This window comes from Haliotis asinina, chromosome 9 (genome assembly GCF_037392515.1).
Source record: "Haliotis asinina isolate JCU_RB_2024 chromosome 9, JCU_Hal_asi_v2, whole genome shotgun sequence".
Lineage (NCBI taxonomy): Eukaryota > Metazoa > Mollusca > Gastropoda > Lepetellida > Haliotidae > Haliotis > Haliotis asinina.
The window spans coordinates 66135355-66159082 of NC_090288.1; the positions used below are offsets into that span (position 1 = coordinate 66135355).

The 23728-nt window shown below is 39.1% G+C and overlaps 1 protein-coding gene across 2 annotated transcripts in view; it reads left to right on the top strand.

Moving 5' to 3' along the window:
- The window catches only part of LOC137296793 (uncharacterized), a 62565-nt gene extending 39701 nt beyond the window's left edge, over window positions 1-22864 (top strand). Inside the window, exons 4-6 of one of the 2 annotated variants that reach the window (XM_067828647.1) lie at window positions 4125-4263; window positions 16746-17071; window positions 19683-22864. In XM_067828647.1, the coding sequence (XP_067684748.1) occupies window positions 4125-4263; window positions 16746-17071; window positions 19683-19991 (774 nt within the window). In that variant the 3' untranslated portion in view covers window positions 19992-22864. The remainder of the gene's footprint in view (window positions 1-4124; window positions 4264-16745; window positions 17072-19682) is intronic. The other variant, XM_067828648.1, reaches the window with a different exon arrangement.
- The last annotated feature ends 864 nt before the right edge of the window (window positions 22865-23728 follow it).

A 23728-nucleotide genomic window follows, 5' to 3' on the forward strand; every position in this document is an offset into this window, starting at 1 on the left:
TATCTTGAACATGGCAGTGTGAATTGTCAACTGCGATTGTTAGTGGCCGTACCCTCAAAGGGGGTTAAAGCAGCGTAAAATTATTGTCCCCCTGAAAGGGTGCGTAAGTCCAGAAACTTTCAAAGTGAAATTTAAGCTTACCAGTATTTTAAACGTAGTATTTTTGTCATTTTAAATTTCGGCTACATTTTCCTACAATCGCCAGCAGCTGAGGGGATGGTGTAAATCCAGCTAGGAGCCATGCAGGTTGCTAAAGTAACGTAAGTCCCCTTGGTTCCTAGTACGGTGATCTACCTTCAGTTGTTGGTGATCTATAGCCTACTTTTATATTATGTATTGTACAAATTGTGGTGTAGTTTTAACTTCATATGCTAGTTTTAGACTCGAATTGGTTTTATAATATCTACATGTTCTGTATAATCATGCTTATTCTCGTCACGATATGGCTGAAATATTGCCGATGTGACGTTAAATTATAACTCACTCACTCACTCACTCAACCCGGTTTCCGTGTTGCATTTTCCAATCTAGTTTCCAATCTAGTTTCCATGAACTGAAACTTGCTCTTGCCGGTCCTTTACCCGGTCCTCCGGAATAGAGGTTGTTTCATGTCTCACATGTAGCAAATCAGGTATTTTATACAATTGCATAATGGTAAAAGGATTCAGGATGACAAATAACAGAATAAAACACAAATCCATTAAAAGTTTATTTATATTCAACAATCTCTTTGTAAACAAATAATATACGGAATATTCAAATTAGTAAATGAAGTAAAAGCAAGGTAATAATTAGCAGTGAGTATAGAATGTTTTCTTAAACACATCAATGTAGATCAGCCCATATCACTTGGCTTCCTAGTTTGAGAAATGTTAGCTCTTTCCCCAAGAGAGGAAGAATTGTCTGCTTCTTCTCCTCCGACCAGTCAATCGTTTCACAACCTTCCTGCTTTTGAAATTTAGAAAACAAACTATCAATACAAACAAGTATTCGTCAACGGTATGCATGGCTAGAGAAAAGAAAACTGTCAAACATTGCTTGAGGTGAAATACACTGAACTCCTTGTCCAATAAGCGAAGAGCTCAACAAGTATAAACTGAGCATTTGACATCAAAAGTGACCAAAGTTTCAATCGCAGAACAGCTTATTGATATTTGATAGAGTGCAGAGACATGAAGAAATTCTCCTTTGAAAGCCATAATTTATTTTCTGAATGTTACTTACAATACACATTATGTGTATAAAACTACGATTTTTATCCGTTATTGTGAAAAGACATGTTTTCTTAACCAATATTGTGGAGTCATTCAGGCAGACAAGCTATGAATATGGGGTCAAGCACACACTGCACCATAATATGTGCTACTTAAAACTTTTTAGCTGTATATTTCAAAGGATACCCAGAATTCAAGGCGCTTCCGCTTATGACGCCACTACTTCCGGTCATGACGTCACTTACGGTTAACCTTTGCCCTGTCACGTCGAGTCCTGGTTGAGCCTAGTATACTACCAACACCTTCCGAGATGCATTCAGTATAGCGTTCGAGAGACACTTACAATGACGTTTGAGAGACATTCAAAGATAAACGTTCCAGATAAATAATGACCCAGATACATTCACAATGACGTTTCAGATACATTCAGTATAACGTTCGAGATATATTTACACCAACGTTCGGGTTTCAGGCAGTGCTGAGAGGTAGCGCTGTGCATGTGTGTGTCTCAGCTAATCATGTACGACCGGTTGAGTAACGATGTGACGGCTTTGAGAAGGGTTATTGAAAACGCAGCTCTTGGCAGTCGTCTCGGGGAGGTCATCTCTGCCAAGTTGACCACACTGTTGATTTTGTTACGGTTAAGAATTTACCATGACAAACTATGTAAGAAATCCCCTGTGAACAAGCAAAACAGAACAAAGACAAGTCATAAACGTTCAAATTCTGCATTATTATGCAACGAGAGCAAGGTATACAACGTCACAATTCAATAGTCACAATATCGATTGCAAAGTCAATACAAGTGATGCAATGGGTCACAAAATATAATATACTAAACTCACCAAAGTCTCAGTACGAGAGATAATCAACTATGCAGAATGTAAACACGGAGATAGGTCTGACAACAGATAATAGTTGACGGGTTTTGATGATCAAGCGTTGGCGGTGATGTATCTTCCAGTTAATATGAATGAGTGTCGCCCCCAACACGGCAACCAGTCTTTTTACATATACTCAGTCATTTCCCGAAAGTTCGGGCACTTACGACAATCGTCAACACTGTAGAATGCCCTCGATTAAGTCTCCACATTAAGTAAACACATATTAAACTAGGAGCAGATAAATTCCGGAAAACCAGATCCTAAAAGTGGTGACCGTCTATTAAAACGAAATGTGACCCATCATGATTATTATTAAAAACACTAAGTGTTGTGACCCAATAATAAGTATTACTGAATTAATAACAAAATATACAGAAAATACACACTTGTAACAATATCCGCAAAGTAATTTATCGTGAATTTTCTTCTTCAATAATAGTTTGGTTGGTTTTCTTGAGGAAGGCTGCTCGGGCCTTTTGCCTCCCTTGTTCTATGAGCTCTTCTTTGCCGAAGACGGGGCATTCGCGAGACTTGGCTCGAATCTCTTGCTCATTCTGTATTATTTCTCGAGTTCCGAGAGCACCAAACGAAACTCCTCTTGCAAGATTTTGCTGTGCGTGAGCGCGGTGGAAATATAATCTTCAATCGTGTTGAGCTTCGGTTTCTTCCAGAACTCTGATTTCATCGTGTCATGTCGTCTGTAAAGCGCAACAACAGACAGAAGTTTAAATGATTTCTCAAATTTGTGCAGCAAAATTTTCATGTACATAGGTTAGCATGACCAACCGATTGGCTGAAGCGGGCCCATTCAACCATCCGTCTAGGTGAAGTCGGGGTGTGATAAAGTGTTTTGTTAGGCAACAGGAATACGATTACAGGCTTCTACTGCCCTCTACCACCAGGATGCCCTCCTCCACCGACACAAGTTCGTAACCCACGGCAAACGGGTTGTTGGACCAAATATGTCCCTGGGTCCACTCCGGGGATTGGCGAGCTCTTAGCGTTACCCAGCACCCACCACGAGGAGGTGGATCGCTATGGGTGCCCATCACGGTACCTAAAACAGTACCAAATCATTCTCAAACTTTGGATACCTGTAAAACAAAACAGATCAAGAGTGAGTGAATGAGTGAGTTAAAATTCAAAGTCACTTCGGCAATATTTCAGACATATCGTGACTAAATATTAACAATAATGAAAGATAGCTTATACAATCCTGTAGACGAAAGACGGTAAACTGACTAGAATATTACAGATATACATGCAAAGGTAGTAATCAAAGGTCAGCCTAATGGCAAACAGATTAAGACTTACCTCTTAACACAGTGCTATGGTTTGCACAAGTCAATCTGTATCCCTTCCACCGTACAAATGCACAAATGTAAGAGTTCCAGAGCTTTCCGCGTTTTGTGACCCACTGCCTCGGATTTTGTCTCATTTGTATTGTATTTGAAATCAGTATTGTGAAATTGACTTGTGACTTTGTATAACTTGACTTCTTTGCTATTAATAATATTTGAATGTTTTAGACTTGTCTTTGTTGTGTTTTGCTGGTTCACAGGGGATTTCTTACACCTTTTGTCACGGCAAATCCTTAACCGTAACAGTATAAAACGTTTTATAGAAGATTTACCAGGTGTTATGATTCGCTTTCAAATGCTGAGCGGAGTTTTACATTAAGTGATCGATACAACACACATTTAACACATATTTGTAGGCTTGCTGACTTGGTTGACACGTGTCATTTTATCCCAAATGCGAAAATCGATGCTCATGCTCTTGGCCACTGGACTGTCTGGTCCAAGTTCGAATTGTTACGGAACTTGAATATTGCTGAGTGCGACGTAAAACAAAACTCACATAATCAAAATATCATTGAGTGAGTATTTGATCCCGGCCACCGGTCTTGGGCTGAATTCTTTCACCAATGGGTGGAGTCTATCTAGATGAAAACGTCGGTGAGGTCCTCCGGGTCGCACTAAGTTCATAGTTTATATTTCACCAAATTTTGGCATATTTCACCTAGGTTGGCAAGAGGGAGAAGTGTGTGTGTCTGAACGCCAAAGATGGAGAAAGGGCTGTCCTCATCAAGAACAGCAAAGGGGACTGGGCTATACTGACAGGCAGATGGATTGGACAACGCAAGGGACGGGCCGGGATTCCTGGTAAGATGTTCACATCTTTTGTTAAATATCACTCTCATCTATTTAATTAATATTTAACGTCACATCGGCAATAGTTCAGCCATATCGTGACGAGAACATTTAACACTGAAGTGAAAGATGTGTATATTATTTAAAAAACTGTTGAAAAAGGTCAGTAAAACAACTATAATATCACCATTAGAATTGAAGTTAGTGTTCACTATTTGAAGGATACAATATAAAAGCATAGATCGCCAACAACAGAAGGTAGATCACCAGACTAGGGACCAAGGGGACATACAGTACCTTTGCTACCTACACATTCCCTAGTTGGATATACTCCATCCCCTCAGCTGCTGGCGATTGTAGGAAATGTTAACCACAATTCAAAAACAAGAATACTACGCCTAAAAATCATTGTAAGTTTAAATTTACTTCAAATGTTTTGGGACTTGTGTACCCTCTCAGGAGGACAATAATTTTACAATACTTAACCCCCTTTGAGGGTACAGCCACCAGCAATCTCAGTTATTACTCTAAACTACCAATGATAGAATATGTAATTATGTTTTCAAGTCATTTAACAAATCTAATTCTTTTAAAAACAGAAAGTATTCATGAGTACATCGTGTGTGACCAATGCGACATCATCGCATGATGACCTCATCAAATCTGGACTGGCAACCCAAGTAGGTATAACCAACATTAGGTTTATTGCACGTAAAATTATTTATACCTACTTGGGTGTCAAACTTCTTTTGCATCAGAACACGGATGTAAGATCCAATTGTATCTTTATAATCTGAGCAGGGAATACGAAGTGGTGTCACAGATTTGTTGAGTGCTGCACTGACAGCAAGATCAGCCATTATGTTACCAGAAATGCCGACGTGGCTGGGTATCCGACAAAGACGATGTCGTATTGGCCAATAGCAAGATCATAATATAATTCAGTAATCTGTTAAAGAACGAATAATTTCATATTTTTGTACTCTTTTAACCATTACATATGAAAGACTTGTGATTAGTCTTAAGCAGAACACCTAACTCATTCTTAAAAAAAAATTGTGGTTAATTCATACCGAGAGAATAAAAGTTACCAAAAAGCTGTCTGCTCCACTCTCGTCCGCAAACGTGTTGTCGTGTTGCAGTCTATTGCTCCTTGGGGTACGGTGATGGTGTTATCATGCACAGATTTCCACCGGACCCCGCAGTTCGCGCTAAATGGGTTGTTTGTGAGTGCGAGGTGTTGTGGTAGCATGTGGTATATACTAAATCGGATGGTGCGCCCCCTACCTCGCCTCCTGGATTGATAATGCTATTGAGCTTTGTTTGCATCGAGTTACAAAATCAAAGCTACTAACTACTTGTAGTAAGTCATTGCCGGCCATGAGGATTTTGCATGAACGAAACGATTCCTCGGAAGCGAGGTTATGGTCGAAGTGACAATAATATTGTAAGTAATATTGTTTTGACCCCCAGCTCGCTTCCAACAGTGAAATTGTTATGCTGTAAGCTGCATTATGCAAAATCCTATTGTCCATCAATCAAATACATAATTTATCATCAGTACGAAGTAATTTTGATTATGTAAGTCGGTGAAAACAAACTTAGATAGCATTTATCCCCAGGCAGAGTGCCGCCATTTTTGAAAATCGTGAAGTCACGGGCTAACGTCCGTTAGAATTATTGTGTCGTTTCAGGTATGTCACAGTGGTGTATAGTCTCATTGGTCACCCAAGATATCAAACCTTGGCAACTAATTGCATAATGCCCTTCATTATTTTTAAAAAGCCATTTAGTAATGCGCAATCAATGTATAGGCGATAAATCCTTTGAAAGAAGGGTGGTTTTTTTTACACGGACACAGACACGACAATGTATTCAGTACAGATTAGTAAATGTACATATATAAACACAACCATCTTATAAATCCGCATGAAAAGGTATTTAATCAATCAGCGTGTTATTGGTTAATCCTTTGATCGGTCCAGACACAAGAAATGCCACATGGGGACCTTGGTCGGATAGTCTAAGTGGCGTTAGCACAAATGATACCTGGTATAAATTCATTAACTGACCATCAAGTGAATGATGACAAATTACGTGCACCTTTAAACCACCTAACACGGATTACATGTGAAAACTTAGTGGCCGACATTGTTTTGAGGATATGAACAGAAACTTTATTGTTGCTTCAGAAATACGCACAAGACATGTATACGAATTTGACGTGTTCTAGAACTGCATGTACCTATTTAGCTAAGTAAATTTTCAGATTCTTCTAGCATTGGCAAAGTAAGGTTATTTACTTTACGGTTTCAAATATGATTATCATACGTAATAGACGTCATATTCTTACATTTCGATTTAATATGGAGGTAAAAAATATACCAACGTTGAGAGGGCTTACTTAGGTTGGATAACTTCTTCCCAATCCCTTTCTCAATCAACCGACCGACGGCACCCGTGGCGAGCCACCTCCTCGTGGTGGGTGCTGGGTAACGCTAAGTGCTCGCCAACCCCCCGTGTGGATCCGGGGGCATATTTGGTCCACCAACCCGTTTGCCGTGGGTTGCGGCCCTGTGTCGGTGGAGGACGGGAGTCTGGGGGTTGAGGGCACTGGGGGCCTGTGACCGCGTTCCCTTTGCTCAACACACCCCTTCGACCCTTACTTCACCTAGACGGGAGGTTGAATGGGCCCGGTTCAACCAATCGGCTGGTCATGCCAAGTCCTGTGCATAGATTATAAATTTATTTATTATTGCACAAGTATGATTTGGAACTGATTTTGATTGATTTTGGTCTTGGCTTTAATGTCTAAAACATGTTTGATGTTGAATTATGTTGCTTTGAACTTTGCCTAGAGTCTTATGCCAGAAGGCGATGGCTCATGGGCCAATCTGGTAGACTAATTATTTCTAATTCTTCTACTGGAGTATATCATCCGGGTATCCTTGGTGCTGCAAGCTGGAGGCCCGCTTGCTTTAGCATCGTCCTTGTGATACTCCGTGGTGGGTGGGGAGCTCGGATGATGAAATCTACATAACTAACCATGGCTTACGAAACCCCCACTAAGAAGAGCAAACGTCCTCTCGAAAATGATCCCGTTGACGACCTCAAACCGTCCAAACAAATTGATTATTGGCCACGTTTCCTTGTCATTGAGACCAAAGATAACACACCTTTGAAGCTGAACCCGTTTGCTGTGTCTAAAGGTATCCAAGGCATTGCTGGCGAAGTAAAGAACATTCGACGATTACGTTCTGGTGCGCTGTTGATTGAGTGTGCCAGAAAGCAACAATCAACCAACCTTTTGAATATTGACACTTTTGTTGGTACTCCGGTTACTGTCACGGCCCACAAAACACTAAACACCAGTAAGGGAATAGTGCGAGATCGTGATCGATTGCTGGCAGACATGTCTGACCTAGATATCGTTTCCGAGATGAGAGATCAGGGTGTACTATATGTCAAACGTTTCTCAACCCGTAAAAACAACACAACCATAAAAACCAACACATATCTGTTTTCCTTCTCATCGCCTACTGCTCCAAAGTCACTTAAGGCAGGGTACTGTAATCTCAGTGTTGATACATACATTCCGAATCCGCTGAGGTGCTTCAAGTGCCAAAAATTCGGCCATGGTGTAAATACGTGCACATTGTCTGTTGTGTGTGCTCATTGTAGTGAAAAAACACACACAACAGAAGATTGTGACAGCCATGTTAAAAAGTGCACAGACTGCGCAGGGGATCACCCATCCTTCTCTAAAGAATGTCCTGTGTGGAAACAACAAATGGCCATTAACAGAATAAAGTTTACACAAAACATCAGTTTTGCAGATGCAAAGAAAATGGTCCAGAGCTCAGTACAAACGGAAAGCTATGCTTCCGTTGCCAGACCAAACCCAGACGCAACATCCACAATTATGAAATTATCTGCAAGCTGTCAGACAAACTTGACTTGGGTGAACACGGATTCCCCTCAACCTTTGTCACCTGCCATATCTACTCAAACTGCAGTATCACTTCCTGGTACATTTCAGATTCAATCAGCAACATCCCCTGATCATAACATATCTTCTCAGTCATCATCAAGGTCTCAACCCAGTAAAACAAAAACTAAGAAGCCTGATTCTGAAAAAGCTAAGTGGCAGAGCCCCAAAAGGTTCAGAGAATAAAATCCAAATTTACAACAAATATGGATCACTGGAAGACATGGACGTGTCTGAAAACGTCCGCTCTAGGGCACACAGCCTGTCGCCCACCAAGAAAGTGCGGGGTAGATCCCCAATAAATCCCCCCAAAAGATAGGTTATCAGAATAATATTATTCAGTGGAATTGCAGAGGACTAAGGACTAATTTTAAGGAATTGCAGCTTTTAATCCAGGATTTTACACCGTCAGCAATGTGTCTACAGGAAACATATTTAAAACACACTGATACTCTCGACCTCCGTCATTTCAATGCATACCATTATTTTTCACCTTCAGGTGATAGGGCAAGTGGAGGATCATCAATCTTGGTACGGCAAAATGTTATACATAGTTCAATAGCGCTTAAAACAAATCTCCAAGCTGTAGCTGTGCGACTTACATTACAAGTTGCATTTACGCTTTGTTCATTGTATATTCCACCTTCATCCACTGTCCAGTTAACTGATCTACAAGCTCTTTACAATGAACTTCCTAAACCCTGTATAATCATGGGCGATTTCAATGGCCATAACCCACTCTGGGGTGGTCCTACTACAAACACCAAAGGTAAATTACTTGAGGATTTCTTTCAAATAATGATCTCTGCATTTACAATGACGGATCACATACATATTTACATCCTGGCACAGGGACATATTCAGCTCTTGATTTATCAGTTACTGACTCTAATCTCTTAAATGAATTTGAATGGTCGGTTCACGATGACTTGTGTGGGAGCGACCATTTCCCTACAATACTAAAACCTGTGAGCCCCTCTGATGTACCTCCATCATCACGATGGAATTTTAAAGCGGCCAACTGGGCTCTATATGAATCTCTCTGTACTGGCAAACTTAATCCCGAACGTTTTATTACTGCTCCTGATGCTATTAAATGTTTTTCAGATGTACTCATTGACATTGCTGATGAGTGTATCCCAAAGTCTTCTGCAGTTCCACATATTCGAAAACCATGGTTCAACGATGAATGCAAACAGGCTAGAAAGGCAAGGAAAAAAGCAGAACATTATTTCCGTCGCCACCCTATGGTGCATAATTTAAATAGATTTAAAATTTTAAATGCTAAAGCACGGCGTACCTTTAAACAGAATAAACGCCAATCTTGGCAAAATTATGTATCTAAAATAAATTCTCGGACACCAATGTCCAAGGTATGGAACATGGTCCAGAGAATTAAAGGTAAAGGTACTAAATCTACTGTCCATCATCTTAAACATGGAGATCAGTTGCTTACTGATAAATCAGATATTGCTAATAAACTAGGTGAAACCCTTGCTAAACACTCTTCCTCTTCCAATTATGTACCAAAATTCCAGCAATATCAAAAACAAGAAGAAAAGAAAACTATTAATTTCAATTCTGATAATGGGGAAGATTATAATGAAACTTTTTCTATTCATGAACTCCATGCTGCGCTTGATCAAGCTCATGACACTGCTACTGGAGCTGATAACATACATTATCAACTCCTGAAGCACTTACCAGAATCCTGCCTAGAAACTCTTCTCAATATTTTTGATGATATTTGGACATCGGGTAACTTTCCTCCGTCATGGCGTGACGCCATAGTAGTACCAATACCTAAACCTGGACGTGATCATACGGATCCATCCAATTATCGACCTATTTCACTAACTAGCTGTGTTTGCAAGACCATGGAACGCATGATAAATAATCGACTTGTTTGGTACTTGGAAACAAATAACCTTATAACTGATATACAGTGTGGTTTCCGCAAAAACAGAAGTACTGTCGATCACTTAGTGCATTTAGAATCATTTGTTAAAAACGCACTAATTAATAAACAACATGCTGTGTCTATCTTTTTTGATCTCGAAAAAGCATATGACACAACCTGGAAATATGGTATTTTAAGAGACTTACATGACTTCGGCTTGCGAATTTATAGGCAACTTTTTAAATGACAGACAGTTTCAAGTTCGAGTGGGTTCTACCCTGTCTGATCATTACAATCAGGATCAGGGTGTTCCACAAGGCAGTATTCTGTCTGTCACACTTTTTAGCATCAAGATAAATGGTTTATCAAAAGTTTTAAACGATTCAATTGATGGATCGTTATTTGTGGATGATTTTAATATTTCTTGTCGTGGTAAAAATATGCATACCATTGAACGGCAACTGCAGCTTTGTTTAAACAAAATAAATAAATGGTGTCTTGAAAACGGTTTTAAATTTTCTAAATCCAAAACTACTTGTATACATTTTTGCAGAAAATATAAGCCACGTAAGGACCCTGAACTATCTCTAGATGGCACTCCCATCAAAGTTGTAAAGGAGGCCAAGTTCTTGGGCCTAATCTTTGACTCCCACTTAACATTTCTGCCTCATATTAAATCTCTTAAAACTAAATGCCTGAAGGCTCTTGACTTGTTGAAAGTTGTTTCCAACTCAAAGTGGGGAGGGGATCAGGCTACCCTCTTACACCTATATCGATCACTGGTCCGTTCGAAACTCGATTATGGCTCCATCGTATATGGTGGAGCCTGCAAAAGCAACCTTAAACTTCTTGATTCTGTCCACCATCAAGGCCTAAGACTTTGTCTTGGGTCTTTCAGAACGTCACCTATTGATAGTCTTTACGTTGAGGCCGATGAACCATCTCTTACTCAACGTCGTATAAAATTGTCTTTACAATACATTACTAAATTATATTCTAACGAATCTAACCCTGCCTATAACTGTGTGTTCAATCCGCTTTATGAGGATTTGTATAACAAAAAGTCGTCTCTTGTCCCCCCCTCTTGGGCACAGAATTAAACCATTTATTTCTTCTGCCAGCATTGAGCTGGAAAGTATATCGCCTTCCCGTCTTCTTTCTTCTCCTCCTTGGCAATTGGTTAGGCCACAAGTTGACCTAACCTTAACATCATTTAAAAAATCAGAAACAAATGACTTACAATATAAACAAGAATATCATCAATTAAAACATCAATATAGCAATTACAAACCCTTATTTACAGATGGATCCAAGGACGGTGGCGCAGTGGCTTGTGCCACTGTCATTGGATCCAGAATAATATCTTCTAGATTACCAGATAATAGTTCTATTTTTACAGCAGAAGCTAACGCCATATTAACAGCTCTTAAATATATTCAAAGACACCCGAAACGTAAACAGTATATAATCTATTCAGACTCTCTTTCTTGCCTTCAGGCTGTTAAAAATCTTTCTTGTAAACATCCACTTTTAATTGAAATTATTGAACTGTATAATAATCTTGCTACTGGCCAATACGACATCGTCTTCTGTTGGTTACCCAGCCATGTAGGCATTTCTGGTAACGCAATGGCCGATCTTGCTGCCAAGGCAGCACTCAACAAATCTGTGACACCACTTCTTATTCCCTACACTGATTATAAAGCTACCATTAGATCTTATATCCGTGATCTGATGCAGAAGAAGTGGGACACCCAAGTTGGTATAAATAAATTACATGAGATAAAACCTTACATTGGTTATACCCACTTGGGTTGTCAGTCCAGATTTGAAGAGGTCATACTACGACGATGTCGTATTGGCCACACTAGATATACCCATGCATACCTGTTAAAAGGTGAGGATCCTCCATTTTGTATCCCTTGTGATGAGAGAGTCACGGTCAAGCATATTCTGCTTGACTGTGTCGAATTCTCCATCACAAGGGATATGTATTTTACAGTTAAAACGATGAAGGATCTTTTTACCAGCGTTAGTTTTCATTTAATTATTGGTTTTTTAAAAGAAATTGATTTTTTTATTGAATTGTGAGCAATATGTTTCTGTAAAAATTGGTAGTTTGGATTCGTAACTAGAATTGTTAGTGGCTATACCCTCAAAGGGGGTTGAAGTATTGTAAAAATATTGTCCTCCTGAGAGGGTACGTAAGTCCAAAAACATTTATAGTAAATTTAAGTCTACCAGGCTTTTAATCGTAGTATTCCTGTTGTTTTAATTTTGGCTAGCATATTGTACACTCGCCAGCGGCTGAAGGGATGGTGTAAATCCAACTAGGGTCCATGCAGGTAGCAAAGGTACTGTAAGTCCCCATGGTCCCTAGTATGGTGATCTACCTTCTGTTGCTGGCGATCTATAGCCTGTTTTTATTTTGTATTGTCTGAATATTGATATTAGTTTTAACTTTCCAAGCTAGTTTTAATTCAAATTGTGATACTGTAGTTGTTTTACTGTCCTTTGTCGACAGATTTATAACACACATATATTCCTTTTCAGTGGTTTGTTCCCGTCACGATATGGCTGAAATATTGCCTATGTGACGTTAAATATTAACTCACTCACTCAACCGACCGACCGACCACCCGAATAGTACAAGAAACCCCTGTTGTGAATATTTGTATCTCGATTTTTGGTCAATACATAATAAATAAAAATTGTAGACATGTCAGTGTTTTATTTTGCTGGTTCTCAAGTGATCCATATTTGTTATAAAGTTTCATTTTATTTTCCGATCGTTTTGCGGTTCTGCCACTTTGCTTTTTAGAATAATCAGGCATGGGTTTGTTTTTTCCTATGGGATACTGTTGTTCAGTAGAGAATGATAGAGACTTTGTGGTTGACTGAGATGAGGAATGATCACGACTGACTCTGACTTTGGGACATGCCAGAAAGTGGCTCAGAAGTCTGCGTGGATATTGCAGATGAGAACATCTGTGACAAATCTGTTTTCACCTGAGTCAAGTTTGCTTGACAGTCTGAGTTAGGCATCTTTGTGGTTGCCTCGGATTGTGTTGTGGTTTGTGAAGCATAGGCTTTTGTTGTGTCGATCTTTAGACAATTTGTTTGACTTCAGAAAACTAATACCTTTTAATGAATTTGTGCTTGTTTATCCCCATCTGATGTTTCCAAACTGGACACTCTTTAGAGAAAAAGGAATGATCTCCTGAACAATTAGTGCATTTCTTATAAGAACTGTCAAAATCTTCTATTGCGTGGGTCTTCTCACCACAGGCAGCACCCACAACTGACAATTTGCAAGGCTTTATTGATTTAGGAGCAGTTGGGGTAGAGAATGAAAACATACAGGTGTCAGGTGTTCGTTCGTTGTATCTCATTCTTTATCCGGGTAGTGAAACGTTTCACATACACCACACCCTGCCCTTCATCTCAGAGGCAGTAATGATTTCCATCACATCTGGAAAAAAGACTGCCTCGGTCTTTCACTATGCCTTTGCTGGTGTTGAGTGTTCGATGAGCAATGCCGACAAATGATTTCAATGACAGGTGGTTTGTTGGTTTTGTCTCTTACTGCATTTTTTCTGCAAGTAGAGAACCTGTCCTCAAACCTATAACATTTGTCACGTTTCCTGCAATGCCTTCTATGCCCCTTATACGGCAAAAGGGTTCAGCTTAATAGAAGTCTTGTCAACGGTCACAATCACTATAAATAGTGGCCAATAGTCAATTTTTTGCTTTTTAAGTTTGTTGTTTTTTTTAGTTTTGTTTGGGGTTTCGTAAGCCATGGTTATTGGTTAGATGTTCATCATCCAAGCTCCCCGCCAATCAAGGAACATCACAAGGACTATGCTAAAGCAAGTAGATCTCCAACTTGTAAAAATATGCAGCACCAAGGATACGAGGATGATATACTTTAGGGGAAAAAAATAAAAGATTAATAACTCCACCGGATTGGCCCATGAGCCACCGTATTCTGGGCACACGAATCTAGGCAAGACATACATGAAACTATGCATTTGAAATTACAAGTTCAAAACAAGTTGGCCAAGCATGAAAAAATCAAGTACCATAATATTGTAGCATCACATAGTTGTAGCTCGGGGTTTTGCGTGACCATCCGATTGATAGAACTGGGCCATCTCTTAACTTCTTTGAGAGGCATGTTTAGAGCGGCGTTTTGATACAGCTTCTTGTGTCGTTGTGAACACACACACACACATACATATACACACACGCACACACATGTGTGTATAGGTGTGCGTGTGTGTGTGTGTGTGTGTGTGTGTGTGTGTGTGTGTGTGTAGAAGCCGTAACGGTAGACCGCATACAGAAGCCAATAAGGATGTACAAGGCAGCAGAGTATGAACATGTTTATACAAGTTGTCAGGGTGATTGATAGGTAGTATGGAAGTACAGGAGCAATATGATGACAAGGTATTACATCCAGAGGCCAGGACAATAGGTGGCATACAAGGGCCAATGGGTGGTACAGAGCTGGAGAGTGAATGAGTGAGTTTAGTTTTACGCTGCACTCAGCAATATTCCAGCTATATGGCGGCGGTCTGTAAATAATCGAGTCTGGACCAAACAAGCCAGTGACCAGCAACATGAGAATCGATCTTCAGAATTGGGACCCGATGGCATGTGTCAACCAAGTTAGTGAGCCTGACCACCCGATCCCGTTAATCACCTCTTACGACAAGCATAGTCGACTTTCATGACAAGCATAGGTTCCTGAAGGCCTATTCTACCCCGGGACCTTCGCGGGTGAGCTGGAGAGTGGGACATGTTACAAGCACTTAGCGTTCGTTGATGAGTTCGTCATATGCTGACGGGATGAAGTAATCTTGATCTCTGTTGATCCGAGGTCGGTGTCGTTTGATGTGGATGGCCTCTGTTAATTTCCGTTTTGGTGAAGTCGGTTTGGTTGGTGGACATTAGTGTGAATTCTGTCCAGTTGATTTGGTGATCGGGACTGAATATGATCTGATATAGCTGATTTGTTGTCAGAAAGCTGGCATATTCCATGATGTCGTATACTTGTCTTGTAACCTCTCCTATATAGTCAAGTCAAGAGGTGTTTTATTTGTTACGGTTAAAACTTTACCGTGACAAATGATGTGAGAAATCCCCCTGTGAACCAGCAAAACAGAACAAAGACAAGTCATAAACGTTCAAATTATGCATTATTATGCAACGAGAGCAAGGTATACAACGTCACAAGTCAATTTCACAATGCTGATTACAAATTCAATACAAGTGAGACAAAATCTAAGGCAATGGGTCACAATATATCTAGTATAGCAAACTCACCAAAGTCTTAATGTCACAGAGAAACAGTCGAGTAGAATGTGACACAACGAGCGGTCTGACAGTTTCAGGCATTTCAGGCGTTGACAGATTGACGATGATACTCCAGTGAATGTGTGGCCCTCGCAACACGGCAACCAGCCTTTATATATATATATATATATATATATACATACATATACATACATATACATACATATATATATATAGATAGATAGATAGATAGATAGATAGATAGATAGATAGATAGATACTCAGTCATTTCCCGAAAGTTCGGGCACATACGACCATCGTCAACACTGTAGAATGCCCTCGAATAAGTCTCCCGGAAGTAAACACATAGGAAACTAAGAGCAGATAAATTCCGGAAAACCAGAATCCTAAAAGTGCTGACCATCTATTAAAACGAAATGTGACCCATCATAATTATTATTCAAAACACTAAATGTTGTGACCAAATAATAATTATTACTTAATGAATAACAAAATATACAGAAAATACACACTCGTAACATATTGTATAAAAGGTCATCAGCCAATGTACAAGTTTACATATATCTGCCCTATATTAAGCATTTGTTTTCTGTTCTTCGCTTGTAAATGTGGTTAACGTTGGTTTATTCTCTCTGCTATAGATGCAAAGGCACGATTCATCTAACTCAGGTGTCAAAAAAATTGTTCAGTTATTTTTTCTGTTTTCTTTTATATATTTTTACTACAGGAACAACTATGGTTTTACACCTAACCATACATAATATCATTTCCCATAGGAGTTGATCTGAAACTCCAAAACCTTCGGGGATTGGGGGGGAGGGGTGTTCGGGTTCCTCACAAGTTTCATGTATTGTACTTTGTACGAGCTTTACATATCTGGATCATTTAAAAAAGTTCCAATAACCCTTACCCCGTTTCATCTTCTTTAACTGCAAAGGATATTATGAGAAACAAGGAAATAATCAAGACGTACGTAATTGTTTAAAAGAGCACGCTGACTGACGACAGGTATGTCTCTTTTCAGTTGGGTTATGTAATCACCAGGGTCTTTCAAATCACGTGACTTTAGCGTTGTTTTAGCTCTGGGTTTTGTTATATTTTGATAATGAAATTGATCGTGAAAAATACGAAAATATTTGCAAATGTATGTACACAAAATATGGAGTTCAAGCACATGCACGTGGTTTGTTAAGGAGATTCATATTCAAACATCTCTGTGGTGCATGAACGAACATACAGTGCATTCCGCTGAGCGTGTCTACCTACGACCTTAGCATTCTTCTTCAGGGACATCCTCCAGGAAAGCAGTACCGGGTGTCAAGGGCTCTCCGGGAACACTTGCAGTGGCATTGTATTCTCTCAAAGAAGGCACATCCTTGAACCAGACCTTCAACTACCACCGCAGCATTTTCAACTTCAAGTTTAGCGACATTAGCGTGAATCAAAGACGTGGCACGGTACTCGTGGACCCAAGTACCAAGCAAATACCAGAAAACATTGCTCTTGCATTCAGTGTATCCTTATTGCATGTTCTTTGCCAACCCCGGCCTCAAAACTGGAAGCCGAGGCATACTACTGTACCAACAGGGTCCAGAGGAAGTAAGTCAATCGGGGTAAGTCAGTAGGTCTTAATTTTGTAAAGCTGCATGTTATTCCTGAGGCCTTTCCTTTAGACCTCCTACGTTATGCAATGTTATATTCCTGCTGGAAAATAGTGTAGTATTTCTACGTAATTTTTTTACTGAAAACGTCTCTTTACACCTTCTATATTATGCAATGCTATTTTTCTAACGTCTCTTTAGACCTCCTTGATTATGCAATGTTACTGCGGAAAACGTCCCAACAGTTCTGAATATTGCATTGTTTTTCCTCTACAGTGTACACTTCTGTACTTCTAAAGACTTTGTCAATACTGCAATGTTGTTCTTGATTTGTTTGTGTAGCGTTCTAAAAGTTGGTGGTATAGAATCGCCAAAACTTTACGCCTCCTCATAAAACTTCCTAAATGACATTTCTCATCACTGGCTTCCAAATTATATGATCCACCACCACCTTGGCTTCTGCCTAATTAACTCACATTCACTAATTTTCATGGTAATCCCACTTAGCCCATTTAGGTCACACCTCGGGAAAGGTATATTTAAGAAAGGAAGCGTTAAAAATGGTGTGGCTCAACCGGCAATGGACATGGCTGAGCGATAGTTTGAATGTGGCTCTCTCTCTCGTCAGTGCTAATCCATGTCACCTTAAGTAATGAATATCAAACTAGTTGCCTCACATAGGCACTCAAACACCTTTTAAGAATTATTTGTGATTATACAACCTAATATTTCTTTGAAGCATTTTAACTTATGGAAGGGTCAAAAGAATTCAATGTTTTGTCCTTTTCTGATATTTTTTGAGATAATAGTTACTGATGTTTCAGTTATTATTTATGCTAAAGTTTAACGAAAACATCGATTTAGAAGAATGACCTTTTAGGGCACGATTATACTTCTAAAAAGTCTCATTTATGTTATCTTAGCTCGTCATTACGTTATTGCAGCTCAGCATGTATATTTCTTTGATGTTGTGTTTTACCACCTTTGTTATTGCCATCTCATTATCATAAATACATGTATGCTGCATGTAAACTGTTGTTCCCTATAATTCCCTCATTTGCTTGAACACGGTATTATAATCCATGCCAACACGTCGCCGTTGTTAAAATAAAGAAGCCTTTTTCATAACTTTATTTCTTTTGAGAGGTACAGGTCATTATTACAGGTAATTGAATAGTTGCAGATACATGTACATATATTATAATATCACGTTACGAGAGTGTATTTTCTGTAAATGTTATTATTGAATAAGTGATTGCTATTATTGGGTCACAGTGTTTAGTGTTTTGAGTGATACTTATTATGGTTCACATTTCGAATCATAAATGTTCAGTAGTATTGTAGCGATTAGTATTTTAGCTGCCGGCCTTTAAGGTAGGGCTCTAGAGTTGCCTCCCTTGACTAGGTAAGTTAGTTAGATATGAATCTTACTTCCGGAACACTGCGTGAAAGTAATATGTTCTTTTGTAGCAAGAGAACTTCTATTGAGATTCTATTGTTTCCAAAATGAGGGTTAAAATGACTCAACCATTTTCATGTCTGTATTGCAGTAGTAGGTTTTTTTTATCAGGTTTATCCGTCCACACAAGCCGAAAACATCTTCTTTTGTAAATCGTCCAAATTCTTTTTTTGGATTAGGATGCATGGTGAAAAGATGATTTAGGGAAAGGTAAAATCCGACTGTTGAGAACTGCTATATTGGGTTTCAGGTCACGACGGAACCACATTCTCATTGTTTGTGCATAAGATCTTTATTTTATCTTATAGTTTCGTTGAAACATTTCTGTTTGGTTGGAAGGTAATTCCAAGTAGAGTACATGATTTAAGTGGATCTACCATATTGTGTGCTAGATAGGTGTTAAGAGCCCATCCTGTTCACTGCAAAATAGAAGCACATCATCATGAATGTGTCGATGATGGTTGGGGGTTACAGTAGCTAGCATGGTGTTCTACCTGATAATCGGCTTTGCTGAGTTGTGCACGATTTTCAAAATAATATTTTCAGCCCTCTCTTCAACTTCAATGTACAAAAACAAAAAGTAAAAAAAAGGTTTTATTTATCCTTAGGATAGTCTCGTTGATGCCATAAATAAGTAGATTCGGTTTCCTACCGTGTATATCTTTGAGTACGCACTGTCGTTCTAGCGTAGACTAGGCACACTTCATGTCTGCTATTTCCTCTTGGAATGATATTGTAATTCATCTTTATGATTCAGAACATCGTATTCGACGCCCTCCAGTTAGTTTTTATATCTGATATTTCTTCTTTTACATTGTTTATGGGAGCTTCCACGTTTGATTTAACTCATAGTATCAGCTCAGACAGCTGTTGAAAGCATGTCTCCACATTTTCACAGGAGAATGGTCGTAGACCAGGAGCGCAGTTAAGAGCCTCTACTGAGAGGGATCAAACCTTTGCTTTAGCGGGAGAGATAATACTTCAATAGCATATAGTCATACCTAAGGGTTACTTATATGTTTGTGAGTTGGCAGGAGCTACCTCACAACACGTCTTGACACTTGCCATGCGGAGGTTGGTCAAACAGAGGTTGATCATCCATAAAGTGTTGTACTTCTACAGTGTACCCTGTGTGCTAGTAAAAGAAAGTATTTTGCATTTCAGTGTGTTCCTTCTGAGGACTTTCCAATAGTTATGGCGACAGGTTACCTGGAGGAAACACCCTCCAACTTCTACATCCGGCAGACATACGGCCCCACTGTTTGCAGTGGGTGTGGCGGGTGCACAGGGGACACGGGGTTAGACATCCTTGGGGATATGAATGGTATGCCAGATGCAGCTGAGGGTGGAGATGTGGGTGACAGTATGTGTGTGGCTGATGGTGGTGGATGCGGAGGGTGTGGTGGTTGTGGTGGTTGCGGAGGATGTGGTGGTTGTGGAGGATGTGGTGGTTGTGGAGGGTGTGGTGGATAACTATGGAGGTCTCTAGGCAAAATGCGGGAATTGTATTGGCTGTAGCACTAACTAAAATGCCATTGTCAAAGAGCGGACAGTCTTACTTGGATGTTACTGATAAAACGACTGTGACACCATCTTTCAGAATGCATGTAGTAACGTAGCTAGACACAGACTTTTCAGAGTCTGCATGGCTTGTCACTCTTATCAGTCTTGTCTGGTAAACAATATCAACCATGCACTTTTGACATGGATGAGATACAAAAGTATGTCCAAACCATGTACATGTGTTATATGAAGATGACACTATGTGCTGAGTGTTATGTATTGTACATACAAACAATGTACTGTGTGGATTATAATACGCACTATGTATTTTGTGTTACATACTATAAACGAAAAGTATGGGAACACCCTAAAATCTGATAGTCGTATAAAACTTAAATGTGGTGAGGTCACATATTCTGTAAGGTAAGAGCAACATTTTGTATGCGTAATGAGATCTTTAAACGGCATGTTAGAACATGCAGTGAAGCAACTGATCCGATATGCCTTGAGTTTGAGTGAAATGACACTTTGCCCTAAACAGCGAAAAACAAACGTGCTGGAACACACCAACTCAACGTTTTATTCAAACGCCCAGACACAAGAGCCTAGTGCATGTAAGTGTACGATGTAGTGAACGCAGATGGCATTATATTTTGTGAGATGATTTTATGAGGAGATGTCATTATGCACTGCGTCTAATGCTGAGATGACATTATGTATTGTGTGTTATACTGAGATGACATTATGTATTGTATGTTATTCTGAGATGGCATTATGTATTGCATGTTATTCTGAGATGACATTATGTATTGTGTGTTATTCTGAGATGACATTATGCATTGTGTGTTATTCTGTGATGACATTATGTATTGTATGTTATTCTGAGGTGACATATGCATTGTCTGTTATACTGAGATGGCATTATGTATTGTATGTTATACTGAGATGACATTATGTATTGTGTGTTATTCTGAGATGACATTATGTATTGTATGTTATACTGAGATGACATTGTGTATTGTATGTTTGAGGTGACACATGCATTGTGCGTTATACTGAGATGACATTATGTATTGTATATTATACTGAGATGACATCATGTATTGTGTTATTCTGAGATGACATTATGTATTGTGTGTTATTCTGAGATGACATTATGTATTGTATGTTTGAGGTGACATATACATTGTGTGTTATACTGAGATGACATTATGTATTGTATATTATACTGAGATGACATTATGTATTGTGTTATTCTGAGATGACATTATGTATTGTGTGTTATTCTGAGATGACATTGTGTATTGTATGTTTGAGGTGACATATACATTGTGCGTTATACTGAGATGACATTATGTATTGTATATTATACTGAGATGACATTATGTATTGTGTTATTCTGAGATGACATTATGTATTGTGTGTTATTCTGAGATGACATTATGTATTGTATGTTTGAGGTGACATATACATTGTGTGTTATACTGAGATGACATAATGTATTGTATGTTATTCTGAGATGACAATATGTATTGTGTGTTATACTGAGATGACATTATGTATTTATAGGATATTAAACGAGCTTCCCCTTTCATATCAAGTTTATGTCCCTCGCGAAATAATTTTGGTTTGTCACTCGCTAAAGCTCGTGATAAACCAAAATTATTTCCCTATTTCGCGAGGGACATCAACTTGATATGAAAGGGGAACGAGTTTTGTATCCTATTTAGTACCCACGTTCTAAAAAATGGAAATATCGTTAAAATAAAGCAATATTTTGCTTTCCTATATAGAACCATGTAACGCGGATTGATACATCATATTGGTGATTGGAATGTCAACCGCTTCACTCCAGGAAAACGTACGCTGCGTAGCGGCAATGTATTTCCTATATGGGGCCTAATCACAAGAAAATAAACAAATTAAGACAGAATCAAGTCGGAATCAAAATTTAATTCTTTTCAGTTGAGGATTTGTTTTCACAAGCAATAATATAATTCATCAAAATACTTGCGAAGTGTAAATATTTTGAACTTGACTACGTGACCTAAATCTTGCCTGAACGTCAGTCGGCCATCACTGTCCGGCTAGTCGTCATGTTGAGAAGTGTTCACAAAGAAGATTCTTGGAAGCATTTAATTAGACGCGGCAAACTCAACAGTAAAGATGAATGTGAATAACAGGGAACTGTATGTCTCATACAGTTGAGCTTAATGTTCTTCATCGGAGGACGAGTTAGTGTAAATAATTCGGCGATGCATTGCGCAGGATGCCAGTGACGCCTTCTCATCTCGGCTTGGAATTCCCACTTGTCGAGATTCGACGTTTATGTTGAAGACTCCACTGAAAATTGGTTCTGAAAACACAGCCTACAACCTCGTATGAAAACGATTTCAAGACTACTGTGTTCAGATTAAGGGAAGTGCTTTTGACCCCTACATACGAAACCACGGGAGGCATGGCAGTGACAATATGTTTGTGCTGGAGGACGCGAATGGATGCGACTGACAGTGGCAGTGATAGAGATACAAGAGCGCCGCTCGTCTGTTGATGTTGTATGTTACTGTGCAGTTCTGACAACATGCATGCAGGAGGTATTCAATCTCTTGATAACATTCACAACTCTTCCAGCCAACTGTCCGTCAATTTTGACGAAATCAATAACTTTTACGGGCGACGCCATATTTGTTTACACTCATGAGAGGCCTACAAGACGTATAAATTTGTTTACGTATTTTTATAGATTGTTTTATTTTCGTTTTTATTACAGAAACTTGAGTTATCATAAAACTGAAAATAATGCTAGTAACCACACTAAATGAAATAAATTTTATCTAATTCCATGTAAGTGCTGTCGTTTTACATGCTCTCAGGTGTGAAAACTTGAATGCAAATCATGAATGGAATGAGTGATGAAAGTAGTACCACTAATGTCAAAGTTCACGCATTAGTCAATCAGATCACTCGAATGTGTTATGACACTGAACGTGCAATCCTCTTTTAACCAACTAAGCGTGAAATGCCCTTTTTACCGATTGAGTGAGCTAAAATTTAACATTACACCGGCGATATCCATATCCATATAGATCGCCAACAACTGAAGGTAGATCACATTACTAGGGACCATGGGGACTTACAGAACCTTTACTACCTGTATGGACCTTAGTTGGATTTACATCATCCCATCAGCCGCTGGAGAGTGTACGAAATGCTAACCAAAATAAAAACAACATGAGTACTACGATTGAAAAACCTGGTACACTTCAATTTACATCGAATGTTTGGGGACCTACGTAACCTCTCAGGGGGACACTAACAATATCAGTTACTAATTTAGACTACCAATACTAATATACTAAAAATACATTTACATACATAAACATACATACATAAAAATCTATTTACAAGTCATTTAACAAATCGATTTTTTTGCAAAAATTAAATCAGAACTGATATTAGTAAAAAGATCCTTCATAGTGCGAGATTTAAAATAGGTATCCCTTGTGATGGAATATTCCACACAGTCAAACAAACCATGCCTGACCTTGATTCTTTCATCACAAGGGATGCAAAAAGGAGGATTCTCAATAGGTATTCATGAGTATATCTGGTATGACCAATACGTTATCGTCGCGTAATGACCTATTCAAATCTGGGCTGACAACCCAGTGGGTGTAACATGGGTGTCCCACTCCTCCTGCATTAGA